Raw genomic sequence first — 13747 nt, 5'->3', positions numbered from 1 at the left:
TGTCAGTTGTGTGCTGTGGCCTTGAGCTGGAGCCAGCGTCTTATCTTTGGACCGAGCTAGCTGAAGTGTTGAGTTAACCTGTTCTCTGCTCTCTTTCTCCTTCACCCTTTGGCCTCTTGCAGCCTGCAAAAGAATCTTCCACTCCCCATGCACACCTTTCACCCTTCCCAGAATACTTTGCAATGCCTACAACAGCATTAGCAACATACAGTGCTGATCTGCCTTCCCAGGGAACCCTCTGATTGGGGGGGACATGGGGGTGTGACAGTGGAGAGGAATAACTGCGATGATTTTCAGAAAGGTTTAGTCCTGTCCAGGTAAAACGCTAATGCTTGTCTCACATTCAGGGTGTGTAGAGCTGCCTCTTGCTGGTTACTGTGAGGCTTTGGGAAGAATCAAGGAAGGTGTATTGTTTGGTTGAGATGGAAAGGTGTGGGCATAGTGTAACTTTATCCTTGTAGAAGGGTATGTATAGTGGATATGCCATAAGGATCGCAATTTCACCAACTCGTCGGGCAGAAGTGATGGCAACAAGGAAGGCCATTTTCGTTATAGATGCATGTAAGAACAGGTTGCCGTTGGTCGAACAGGGGTCTAGTCGGAGGAAGTAGGATGAGGATGAGGTCCCAGGCAGGGTTTGGGTCTCGTACGTGCGGATAAAGATTTTGGAGACCCTTTGGAAAGCGTTTTTTGAGCAGATGTGTGAAGACAGAATGACTGTCTATGTGGCAGTGAAAAGTAGTTATTACTATCAAGTGTACACAAATGGAGCTGATAGATAACCCTGATTGTTTAAGGTGTAGCATATATAGCCCAGAATAAGTGGTAGCAGAACATGTGCTGCATCGACTTGGTAGGGGGCGCACCAGCATTGAAATCTAGTCCATTTGTAAGTGTGTCTAGTCATTTCACACCTACTATTCAAAAATATCTGTTTGACTGTGTCTGAACAGGTTATTTCTGAATCCTAGAACCACAGATGAGCCAGGCTTTGAGATGGAGCATCTGTGGATTGGGATGGAAGATGCATCCTGAGAAAGAGAGATCAGTTGGTATACCATCATGTGGAGGAGGTAAGTATACCAGAATTGTCATGGCCATGTTGGAGCTATAAGCATGACATGAGCTTGGCCCTCCTGTATCTTGCAAAGTATTCAGAATAGGAGGGGAAGGGGGAGAGGCATAAAGAAGTGGTGCATCCCACATTATGAGGAATGCGTCTCCCATAGATCAGTGTCCCAGTCCCACTCTGAAACAGAATTGAGGGCAGCAGGCATTGTGCTGTGTGGCAAAGAGGTCTATGGTGGGGTATTCCTATCAGTTAAAGATGTGCTGAAGTGCTTGCATGTCCAGTTCCCACCTGTTTTCATGGGAGAACCTCATGCTCAATGTGTCTGCAGTGGTGTTCTGGTGTCCAGAGAGGTACACTGTTGAAATGGTGATGATGTGTTTGATACACCTGATCCATAGTTTGAATGCCTCCAAGCATGAAGAGTGGGACCTCACTCCGCCCTGCCTGTTGATGTAATACATTCAGGCAAGATTGTCCATCATGACTCTGATGGTAGTGTTTGAGCAGAGAGAGGAAATGTCAGCAGGCATTGCATAATTCTAGGAGATTGATGTGTAGGGCAGATTCAGTTAACAACCATTGGCCCGGCACTATGTGATCATGGAGATGTGCTCCCCAACCGATTAGAGAGGCATTGGTTGTTAGGATCATGATCAGTGTTGGTTGGAGGAAAGGAACTCTGACACAGATGTTGTTGGGCTGTGCCCACCAAAGCAGTGAGTACTTGACTCTCATCGGCATGGATAAGAGCTTGTGGAGGTTGTGTTTGTGGGGGAGATATACTGTACAGAGCCATGCCTGAAGATATCACATGTGTAGTTTTGCATGTATGACCACGAAAGTGGCTGCTGCCATGTGGCTTAAAAGTTGGAGACATGTTCTGGCAGAGATCTGGGGGCAGACTTGTATATTGGATACCAGGTGTATTATAGCCAAGAATCTGTGAGGTGGTAGGAAGGCTCTGGCTTGTATGGCATCCAACTGTGCACTGATGAATTCTTGTTGTTGTACCAGCATTAAAAGTGGATTTTTCTCGGTTCACAAGGAGGCCTAGCTTTGTGAACAGATCTATTGTTATGCGGACAGCTCAGAGAACATCAGTCTCGGATGGGGCCTTGAGGAGACAGTCGTTCAAGTATGGAAAGATGAGAACTCCTTGTTTCCTTAGGTAGGCAGCAACTACACCTCAAGGATCTTGCAGAGCACCTGAGATGCCATGGACAGTCCAAAAGGCAGTACCTTATACTGGTAGTGGTTGTCACCCATGATGAATCAGAGAAATCGCCTGTGGGCAGGGTGTATTGTAGTATGAAAGTATGCATCTTTGAGGTCAAGGGCCGAAAACCAGTCCCTTCTTCCAGTGCTGGGATAATACTGGAGAAGGTAACCATCTTGAAGTGTTGCAGTTTGACAAACTTCTTTAGATTGCAAAGGTCCAGGATTGGTGGCCAGCTGCCAGATTTCTTCTGGATCCAGAAACAGTGGTAGCAGAAACCCTGTCCCATGTGCTGAGAAGGAACCAGTTCTATGGCTCTCAGTTGCTCAAGATGGTTTATTTCTCCCTATAGAATGGAATCATGAAAGGGGTCCCTGAAGAAGGACATGGAGAGGGGGTCACAGGGCAGGATGGATAGGAAGGGGATGGAGTATCCTTCCCTGATTATCTCTAGAACCCACCTGTCTAAGGTGATTAGTCTCCAAGATGGGAAAAACAGAGCTAGTCAGTCGCCAAATGGTTGGACTGCCAAAGATGGTGGGAATGACTGAAATAAGGGGAGGCTTCTTTGGTCCTTGATCACTCCTTCAAAATTATTACTTCATTGAGGGGTGAGAAAGGTAGCCCCTCGAGGAGTGGGCTGCCTACGTTTGGTAGCTGGCCTTTGTCTTGGGCACTGACTGTCATAGTGTTATTGAGGGATGTACTGCTGTGGTCAGGATTGTGGGGGGAGATGATATTTACCCAGGCATCTCTTCAGCACAGGTGGGTAAATGCCAAGAGATTGGAGTGTAGAGAATCGTCTACTGTGGTTTGCACCTCTTTAGGAAAGTCTCTTTAGGAAAATGATGCTTGCCTCATGACCACAGCAGTCGTGATGGACTGGGCAGCAATGTCTGCAGAGTCTAACAAGGCTTAAAGGCCTATTCGGGCTTGAAGGTGTCCTTTCTATATAAAAGACTGGAATTGCTTTTTCTTAGCCTTTGGCAGGTCATGGCAGAATTCCTCCAGTTTAGAGTAATTTAAGTAATTACACTTGGCCATGAGAGCTTTGTAGCTGGAGATTCTAAACTGGAGCATTGCTGATGAATATGCTGTGTGTCCAAATAAGTCTAGGTGTTTCCAATCTGTTTGGATGACTAGCACAGGATTGGTATTGATGGCCTCTCTCTTGTACTGCATTGGCCACCAAAGAATTTGGGCTGGAGTGCAAGAATAGGTTTCAGAGTAACAGCCGTGTTAGTCTGTATTTGCAAAAAGAAAAGGAGTATTTGTGGCACCTTAGAGACTAACCACTTTATTTGAGCATAAGCTCTGCCATGTACATTGGTCAAACTGGACAGTCTCTACGTAAAAGAATAAATGGACACAAATCAGATGTCAAGAATTACAACATTCATAAACCAGTCGGAGAACACTTCAATCTCTCTGGTCACGCGATTACAGACATGAAAGTTGCGATATTACAACAAAAAAACTTCAAAACCAGACTCCAGCGAGAGGCTGTTGAATTGAAATTCATTTGCAAATTGGATACAATTAACTTAGGCTTGAATCCAGACTGGGAGTGGCTAAGTCATTATGCAAGGTAACCTATTTCCCCTTGTTTTTTCCTACCCCCATCCCCCAAGATTTAAGGTCCAGTTTTGGGCCCCACACTACAAGAAGGATGTGGATAAATTGGAGAGAGTCCAGCGAAGGGCAACAAAAATGATTAGGGGTCTAGAACACATGACTTATGAGGAGAGGCTGAGGGAGCTGGGATTGTTTAGCCTGCAGAAGAGAAGAATGAGGGGGGATTTGATAGCTGCTTTCAACTACCTGAAAGGGGGTTCCAAAGAGGATGGCTCTAGACTGTTCTCAATGGTAGCAGATGACAGAACGAGGAGTAATGGCTTCAAGTTGCAGTGGGGGAGGTTTAGATTGGATATTAGGATAAACTTTTTCACTAAGAGGGTGGTGAAACACTGGAATGCGTTGCCTAGGGAGGTGGTGGAATCTCCTTCCTTGGAAGTTTTTAAGGTCAGGCTTGACAAAGCCCTGGCTGGGATGATTTAACTGGGAATTGGTCCTGCTTCGAGCAGGGGGTTGGACTAGATGACCTTCAGGGGTCCCTTCCAACCCTGATATTCTATGATTCTATGATTCTATGATTCTAAGACGTTCTTGTTAAACCCTGGATTTGTGCTGGAAATGGCCCACCTTGATTATCATACACATTGTAAGGAGAGTGATCACTTTAGATAAGCTATTACCAGCAGGAGAGTGGGGTGGGGGGAGAGAAAACCTTTTGTAGTGGTAAACACCCATTTTTTCATGCTTTGTGTGTATAAAAAGATCTTCCGTACTTTCCACAGTATGCATCCGATGAAGTGAGCTGTAGCTCACGAAAGCTTATGCTCAAATAAATTGGTTAGTCTCTAAGGTGCCACAAGTACTCCTTTTCTTAGTGCAAGAATAGAAATTCCACATCCTTCGCCAGAACATAATATTTTTTGTCACTGTGTTTTCAGGTCAGAGAGATGGATGCTGGGGTCTGCCACAGCAGCTTCATAGGGCTGAAAACAGCCTCCTTGATCAGTAGTATGGAGCTATCCAGGCCATGTGAAAATTTAATGGCTGGAAACCCTCTTGGCTATTCTCTCTGGACATATGCATTGCAATCTGTTTGGTGCATGTGCATGAGTGTTTAGCATGGGCTAATTGAGACAGGCTAAGTGCAGGGGACTGGACTAGATGACCTATCGAGGTTCCGTCCTGTCCTGTGATGACAGTCATGGTTGGAGCCACATGTTGGTGCAAAACAAATTGGTAGAATATGGGCACTCTATGAAATGCTATTTTTGGGGAGGGCTTTATTTTGGGAACACATTGCTCAATTGATCCCAAAGTTAGATCACTAACCCTATCCCATGCCACATAAGGCAGAGCTCATTTCAACACAATATGAGTAAGCATGCAGATTTCAGGGCACTTAAAAGCTTTGTCCTTTAAACAGGACGTACTAGACAACCCCAAACATAGCAGAACTGGTGCACCACTATAATACTTATTTAATGCCTAGCACATGGGGTCCAACCTAGTTGAGGCATTTAAGTGTTACTGTAATAAAGATATTAACCTAAAATACTAATAATTTCTTGTTGGTTCACGCACAGATCCAGCATCAAATCCATGTGTGTGAATCTGTGCAGGAGACTTAAGGAGAGTGAAGAACCCAAATTATTACAAATTATTACTGATAAACAATTATTACAAAATATGTATAAATCTGTTTAAAGGGGTGAAAAATAAGATTGCTCTTTGCTCAAAGGTTCTATACACTTTATAAAGAGATTTTTTGTTTGAAATATATTTCAACTTTAAAAGAAACATAACATTTGTATTCCAATAGAGATGTGCTCAGATCAAAACCTAAAGGAAAAATTGTATTGTAAATACTGTAAGACTAGGAAACACACCTGCTTAGTGAGCTGCTCCTCGCAAAGTTTGTAAAGAACGAAGAATTTTTGAGCTAAGACCACATTATCAATAAACCCACAGCTTGCAAGCTTAACTCTCATAATTATCTGAAATATAACATAGCATTAAGAATTTGATTAATTTTTCTGAAATTTTTGGAAGGAAAGGAAAAAAGGGGAAATGGGCTAATTTTTTTTTAAATATGCACATATTTTTAAAAAATGTATCTCAAATAAACTTAAAATACTTTGTTTCTCTTTAGCCAAGTAATTAGTTTTACCTGTCTATCTGGAACCATCATGGACACAGTTCTAAATTGAATTTTTAGATTTTCTGGTAGCTCCTGACGGCCGGCATACCCAGGATTCTATGCATGAAACATATATTGTACAATATTCTTACTTACAGTATCTACAATAAATGTTTTTAGTGTTCAGACCAGTTACTTAAGGAATGTTAATGATGACTTAAATATTTAAGACCTGATTTTGATCCAGATTACTGTAGATTATGGTGAGATCAGAATCAGTTAGTTTATTGTTTAATTATTAAAGATCATGAAAGAAATTTTGACCAACAGCTACAATTGTAAAAGCATTGCTATAGTTATGGTTGAAAATGCATTTTCATTACAAACCAGTTTTCAAATGCATACGATTTTATGGAATAAAATATCTATTGGGCAAAACTTTTTCTTCATTAGCCTTACTCCAGAATATTTTAGTTAAGTTTAATAAAAACCTATCCAATATTTGAGTTCTATAAATTTGCAAAGGTGCTTTTTTCCTAATGTAAGAAAATATTCATTTTTTCCATTTAGATAATTGAAAAATGGATATTTAAGTTGCCAAAAACACAAATGCCTTTACTTGTTTGGAGAAATTTAATTTTCAAAAAGAGAAGCTGAAAGCATGAGAAATTTACGTGTTGTATTTATTTTTCTACTGTTCAGAAGGTACAGTACTATGTTGTGGTGCTCCAAATATATGCAATAAAGCAACTTTTGAATTACTAGACATTAATCTAAATTCAGGCTGTCAAATGATTAAAAAATAATCAAAATTAATCACGAGATTAAAAAAATAGTCATGATTAATTGTCATTTTAATTGCACTGTTAACCAACACTAGAACACCAATTTAAATTTACTCTAAATATTTTGGATCTTTTTCTACATTTTCAACTATGTTGTTTTCAATTGCAACACAGAATACAAAGTATACAGTGCTCACTTTATATTATTATTTTTATTACAAATATTTGCACTGTAAAAAAGATAAAAATATAGTATTTTTCAATTCACCTCGTACAAGTACTGTATCGCAATCTCTTTATCATTAAAGTGCAATTTACAAATGTAGAATTATTTTTTTAGGGCTGTCAATTGCATTTAATGCAAGCGATTAACACAAAACAAACAAATGTTTTTTTAAACTATCATTAATCATACACCTCTGTTTTCACCCTCTTCACTTACTGTACTTCATCGCTTGGTGGATACTGGCACAGTTTTATTATGTTCTCATGGTTTGGAGTGATTAAATATCAGAAAAAGTTAATGGAGCAAAGCAGCAAAAGTTCAGGTCTTTTGAATGGGAAGTTTAGTTTAAAAAAACTTCCAGATGGTTCTCTGGATAAAAAGATGGTTATCTGTAGTTTTTGCGAGGCTGAGTTCCAATACCATTGAAATACTTCAAGTCTGCAGTACCACCTATGCGCTAAACACGCTTTTGCCTTTAGTTCTTCTGCTACGGATAACCCACTGACAGCAAATGAATCTCACCAGCTGCAACAGAGTACACTTAGAGTTTCAAGATCACTACAAGCTCATGGATCCAACTAAGTGCAACAGCTTAACCAATGCTATTAGAAAGTGGATAGCTATGGACTGCAGACCACTCAACATTGTAAACACAGAGGGCTAAGGGATGTTATTCAAATTGCACCTGCCAGTTAGTCATACACCTTGTGCTCCTGAGGAACCATTACATCAGAAATACATGACCTATATCACAACATGATTACGAAGTTGGAGCTTCTGAAAAATGCACTAGTGGTTGCTTTGACTGGTGATCACTGGACGTCCTTGAGCAATGACAGCTATCTTGGAGTCACGGTACACCTGACTGATGCTGCATGGAAACTGCAGTCATTTGCTTTAACAGTAACTCATAAAACTGCAATTAATCACAACTTTTAAAAATCTAATTAACTGGTTTTGCATTAATCGCTTGCATTTACTGTGATTAATTGACAGCCCTAATATAAATAAATATACTGAGCTTATCTCAGTCTGATCTCATATAATACTGCTATGGAAAACCTAAGAGTGCCTGTACCTTGATTAAATAAGCGGAAGCATCAGAAGTAGGGCTGTCAAGTGATTAAAAAATACAAAGCGTACAGTGCTCACTTTATATTTATTTTTTATTATAAATATTTACACTTTAAAAAGAAAAATAGTATTTTTCAATTCACTTAATACAAGTACTGTAGTGCAATCTCTTTATCATAAAAACAGCAAGGAGTCCTTGTGTCATAAAAGTTGAACTTACAAATGTAGAATTATGTACAAAAAATAACTGCATTCAAAAATAAAACAATGTAAAACTTTAGAGCCTACAGACCACTCAGTCCTACATCTTGTTCAGCCAATTGCTCAGACAAACAAGTTTATTTCCATTGCTAGAGATAATGCTGCCCACTTCTTGTTTATAATGTCATCTGAAAGTGAGAACAGGCGTTTGCATGGCACTGTTATAGCTGGCGTTGCAAGATATTTATGTGCCAGATGCAGTAAAGATTCAGATGCCCCTTCATGCTTTGGCCACCATTCCAGAGGACATGTGTCCATGCTGATGATGGGTTCTACTAGATAATGATCAAAATCAGTGCAGACCAACTCATGTTCATTTTCATCATCTGAGTCAGATGCCATCACCAGAAGGTTGATTTTCTTTTTTGGTGGTTCGGGTTCTGTAGTTTCTGCATCGTAGCATTGCTCTTTTAAGACTTCTGAAAGCATGCTCCACACCCCGGCCCAATCAGGTTTTGGAAGGCACTTCGGATTCTTAAATCTTGGGTTGAGTGCTGTAGCTATCTTTAGAAATCTCACATTGGTACCTTCTTTGCGTTTTGTCAAATCTGCAGTAAAAGTGTTCTTAAAATGAACAACATATGCTGGGTCGTCATTCAAGACTGCTATAACATGAAATATATGGCAGAATGCAGGTAAAACACAGAGCAGGAGACATACAATTCTCCCCAAAGGAGTCACAAATCTAATTAATATATTATTTTTTTAATGGGCGTCATCAGCATGGAAGCATGTCCTCTGGAATGGTGGCCAAAGCATGAAGGGGCACATGAATGTTTAGCATGTCTGGCATGTAAATACCTTGCAGTGCCAGCTACAGAAGTGCCAGGTGAATGTCTGTTCTCAATTTCAGGTGACATTGTAAATAAGAAGTGGGTAACATTATCTCCTGTAAATAGAAACAAACTTGTTTCTCTTAGCGATTGACTGAACAAGGAGTAGGACTGAGTCGACTTGTAGGCTCTGAAGTTTTATATTGTTTTGTTTTTGAGTGCAGTTATGTAACAAAAAAAAATATCACATTTGTAAGTTGTGCTTTCACGATAAAGAGCTTGCACTATGGTACTTGTATGAGGTGAATTGAAAAATACTATTTCTGTTATTTTTACAGTGCAAATATTTGTAATAAAAATAATACACACTCTGAGTTCTATGTTTAATTGAAATCAATATTATTGAAAATGTGGAAAAACCTCCAAAATATTTAATACATTTCAATTGGTAGTCTCTTGTTTAACTGTTAGATTAAAACTGTGCTTAATCAACAGCCCTAATCAGAAGCAATGCCTTAAGAAAGGAATGGATCTAGATCCTCCATCTTCCTCTTCGGTTTGAAATACTTTTAAGGGTGCTGAAATATTTTGGGTAGTTGTTGCAAGAACCTCTGGTGTCAAAATACCACAAGAATGTATGTTGTCACAGAATTTTGCCTGAGAACTTGAAAGAGAAAAAACTGGTAACTACCTTTCCGTAACTGTTGATCTTCAAGATGCGTTGCACACGTCCATTCCACCACATATTGTTGGAGATTTTTCCTTTACCAGTCCCTGTCAGGGCAACGTGAGCTCCTTCTGGTACCTTGTACCACTGCAGGCATAAAGGGCTACGCTGCCCCCGTCCCTTCTCAGTTGTTAGTACCAAAAACACTCCGATAGAGAGGGGAAGTGGGTGGGTTGTGGCATGGACATATGCAACACATCTCAAAGAACATTTACAGAAAGGTAGGTAAAAACGGTTTCTAACCTTTTCTGTAACTGTTGTTCTTCAAAATGTGTTGCTCATGTCCATTCCAAAGTAAGTGTGTGCGCACATGTGCACCGTCGCCAGAAGTTTTTCCTTTAGTGATATCCGTCGGGTCAGCTCCTGTGACCCTGGAGTGGCACCTGCTGATCCTCCATCCCTTCAGTTCCTTAGTGCCAGCAACTCTGACAGAGGGGTAGGTGGGCGGGTTTTGGAATGGACATGAGCAACACATCTTGAAGAACAGTTACAGAAAAGGTAACAATTTTTTCTTCTTAGAGTGGTTGCTCATGTACACTCCAATGTAGGTGACTCCCAAGCAGTTACATTGGAGGAGGGCTTGGAGTTCATTTACATGCTGATTGGAGTACTGCTCTGCCAAAGCCCGCATTATCTCTGGCTTGCTGAGTGATAGCATAATGTGTCACGAACGTGTGTACCAATGACCACATCGCTGCCCTACAGATGTCCTGTTTCGGGACCTGTGCCACAAACGTGGCTGATGACGCTTGTACCCTTGTAGAGTGTGCCATCAGTTTAGGAGCTGGGCCCCCACCAACTCATAGCAAGTATGGATTTCACGATCAGATTCTCTGTGTTGAGACTGGGTTGCCTTTAATTCTGTCTGCGATGACCACAAACTGTTCCATGGTCTTCCTAAAGGGCTCGGTCCTCTCTAAATAGAAGGCGAGTGCCCATCAAATGTCCAATGAATGGAGCACTGTTTCTCCCTGCTAGCATGGGCCTTTGGGTAGAAGACTGGGAGGAATATATCTCAATGGCTATGGAATTGAGAGACCACTTTTAGCAGAAAGGACAGGTGGGGTTGTAGCTGCACCTTGTCCTTGAAAAAGACTGTGTATGATGGCGCAGAGGTGAATGCCTGAATCTCCAAGACCCTTCTACCTGAGGTGATAGCCACCAAGAATGTCGCCTTCCATGACAGATAAAGTAATGAGCAGTGTTAGGGGGCTTATTCCTTCACCCACTTACTTCCCTGGTCCTTCTCACATGAACAGAGAGCAACAATACCCGAAGTCCAAAGGTGCAAACAATTCGATGTTTATTGGGGTGAACTTCCAGCAAGCATGATTCCAGTTTCCTTCCTTAGTGTCCCCCTTCCCAGCTCTGACACCACAGAGCCTTATACCTGTGTCCCTGTTCCCATTCCTGCCCTTAGCCAAACATGATTCCAATTTTCTTACCCCCATTCCCTGTTCCCATTTCCCCCTTTAGCAAAACGTGATTCCAATTTCCCCATCCCCATTCCCTGTTCCCATTTCCCCCACCCACACACCCACCCCCACTCCCTGATTGACTGCAGACTATATAGTAAAACTTGAGTTCTGCTTAGCTATACCTTAACCAACCATTTTCCTGAAATTTAACTAACCAATCCTAACATATTGTAACATGATTATGTAACCAATTATATCCCGCCATCTTAATTAGTTTACACCCAGCAAAATTAATTATACAGCAGACAGGAACAATCACAGAACCAGACAGAGATTATACAGACAAACAATAGCAAAGTGGGAACTATAATGACAAAACAATACAGAAGTGAGGATTTCACATCCCAGCTATTGATAAGTGAGTTCTTGCCAGACAGGATGCTATCAAACTAAGTTTCCTTTTACATTGTCTAGGCACTTCCCTTTCTATGGAGGTGATAAGCACTATCAGGACAGGATTGTATTCCTAACAGCCCAATAGCAATGTGGTTAGTTTGGAATGTGAGGATGTGACCGATCGCTTCCCAGTTTATGGCTGCCTGTTGCTTAGCCAAAGGCCTTAGCCTACGAACAGGGCCTCAGACTGTCACAGTAAGAGAAGGCCCTTACACCGGCAGACAGTGATTTTGATTCTTTCTTTCTTTTATATCTCTATAACTAGCCAAGTGATAAGAATACACCTAAATTCTTAGAGTATAGGCCCTTACAGGCAGACCTGAATATCTATATCCTAACAAGCAGGATTGCCAGTGGCTCGAACGGGGGGCCTGTCAGTCTGTTGTGTTGTGTTGTCCATGAGGATCGCTGCCTGGTTTCCCACTAACAAATTCTGAGAGCCAGGCAGGCTAGGTGCACCACCCTTAGCTCCCTCACACTGATGTGCAAAGCCAGCTCTTCTTGTGACCAAAGGCCTTGGTCCTGAGGCTCCCCAGATGGGTTTCCTATCCCACATTCGAAGCGTCCATGACTAGGGACAGCATGGGAGCAGGTCTTGAGATGGGAACAACCGCACACACGTTCTCTGGGTCCTGCAACATCGAAGCGTTGAAATTATCGATGGGGGAAGGGAGACCACCCTGTCCAGATGATGGTGGCCTGATGTGTATACTGACACTAGCCATCACTGGAGCGGCATTAGCTTCAGCCTTGTGTGCTGCACCACATAAGTGCATGACGCAATGTGACCCAGCAGCTTCAAGGACGTCCTTACTGTACTAATGGGGTGTTCTGCCACATCTTCTATAAGCATCCCTATTGCTTGAAAGTGACTCTCCAGAAGAAAGGCCCTGGCTCAGGTGGAGTCTAGGACCGTGCCAATTAATTCTATTCTTTGGGTTGGTGAAAATATCGATTTCTACTTGTTTATCAATAGCCCCAAGTCTTGAAAGGTTAACTGTATCAGTTCTACATGAGTTTCAACTTGGTTCCTGGACTGGCCTCTAATCAGCCACTCAGCCAGGTAGGGGTATACTTGCACCCAACTCCTCAGGAAGACCACCATAACTGACATGCACTTGGTGCTGCTGATAAGCCAAAGGGTAGCACTGAACTGATAACGGTTTTGGTCCACCACAAACTGTAGATATTCCTGTGTCCTCAGAATATCACAGTGTGAAAATGTGTGCTTTAGGTTGAGGGTGGCAAACCAGTCCCCTGGATACGAAGAGGGAATAAATCGAGGCCAATGAGACCATGCTCAATGTAAGCTTTTACTTGAAGCTCTTGAGGTTACACAGATCCAAAATGGGTCTTAGGTCACTGTTGGTCTTTGGGATCAGGAAATAAGGGGAATAAAACCTCTGCTCCTTAGCTCTGGAGGAACCTCCTCCACTGCTCCTGCCCTTAGAAATGACTGCACCTCCTGGGCCAGAAATCTCATGGGAGAAGGATCCCTGAAGAGGATGGGTGGAAAGGAGGGGAACAACTGAACTTTAGGATATATCCCACTTCTACTGTGCACAACACCCAATGGTCAGTGGTAATGCGGGACCATGCCCGGTCCACAAATGAAGGGAAGATATGATCCAGGTAACGTCCTGGTACGCCATCCCCAGGTGTACCCTCAAAAGGCCATTTGCCCAAAGAAGAGGGAGCCTCCTTCAAATGGTAGGTCCTGGATGGTTTTCTGGACCTCATATGGAAGTCCCAAGGCCTGTAACCAGGAGCATTGTTTCATCACCAACGTCAAGGCCATGACTCAGGCAGCCACATCTGCCCCATCCAGAGCCACCTTAAGGGATCCCTTGGTTACTGCTTTCCCCTCCTCCAATAAAGCAGCAAACTCACCCCTCAATTCTAGAGGCAGGAGCTCCTTGAACTTTTCCAAGATAGACACAGAATTAAACCCATAGCAGCCTGCCATAAATATAAATGGAAGGATAACCACCTTTCTGTATACAGTGCTATAAAATCCCTCCTGGCCA

General features: G+C 42.1%; 1 protein-coding gene across 1 annotated transcript in view; it reads right to left on the bottom strand.

Moving 5' to 3' along the window:
* DNAH8 (dynein axonemal heavy chain 8) overlaps positions 1–13747 on the bottom strand; it is a 591778-nt gene that overhangs the window by 217925 nt on the left and 360106 nt on the right. Inside the window, exons 45-46 of the mRNA XM_077812184.1 lie at positions 6031–6117; positions 5750–5857 (exon numbers count right to left, since the gene is read on the bottom strand). Of these exons, the coding sequence (XP_077668310.1) occupies positions 5750–5857; positions 6031–6117 (195 nt within the window). The remainder of the gene's footprint in view (positions 1–5749; positions 5858–6030; positions 6118–13747) is intronic.

Source organism: Eretmochelys imbricata, chromosome 3 (genome assembly GCF_965152235.1).
Source record: "Eretmochelys imbricata isolate rEreImb1 chromosome 3, rEreImb1.hap1, whole genome shotgun sequence".
Taxonomy (NCBI): domain Eukaryota; kingdom Metazoa; phylum Chordata; order Testudines; family Cheloniidae; genus Eretmochelys; species Eretmochelys imbricata.
The sequence above is the reverse complement of the archived record's forward strand: the minus strand, read 5'-3'. Positions and strand labels throughout refer to the sequence as shown.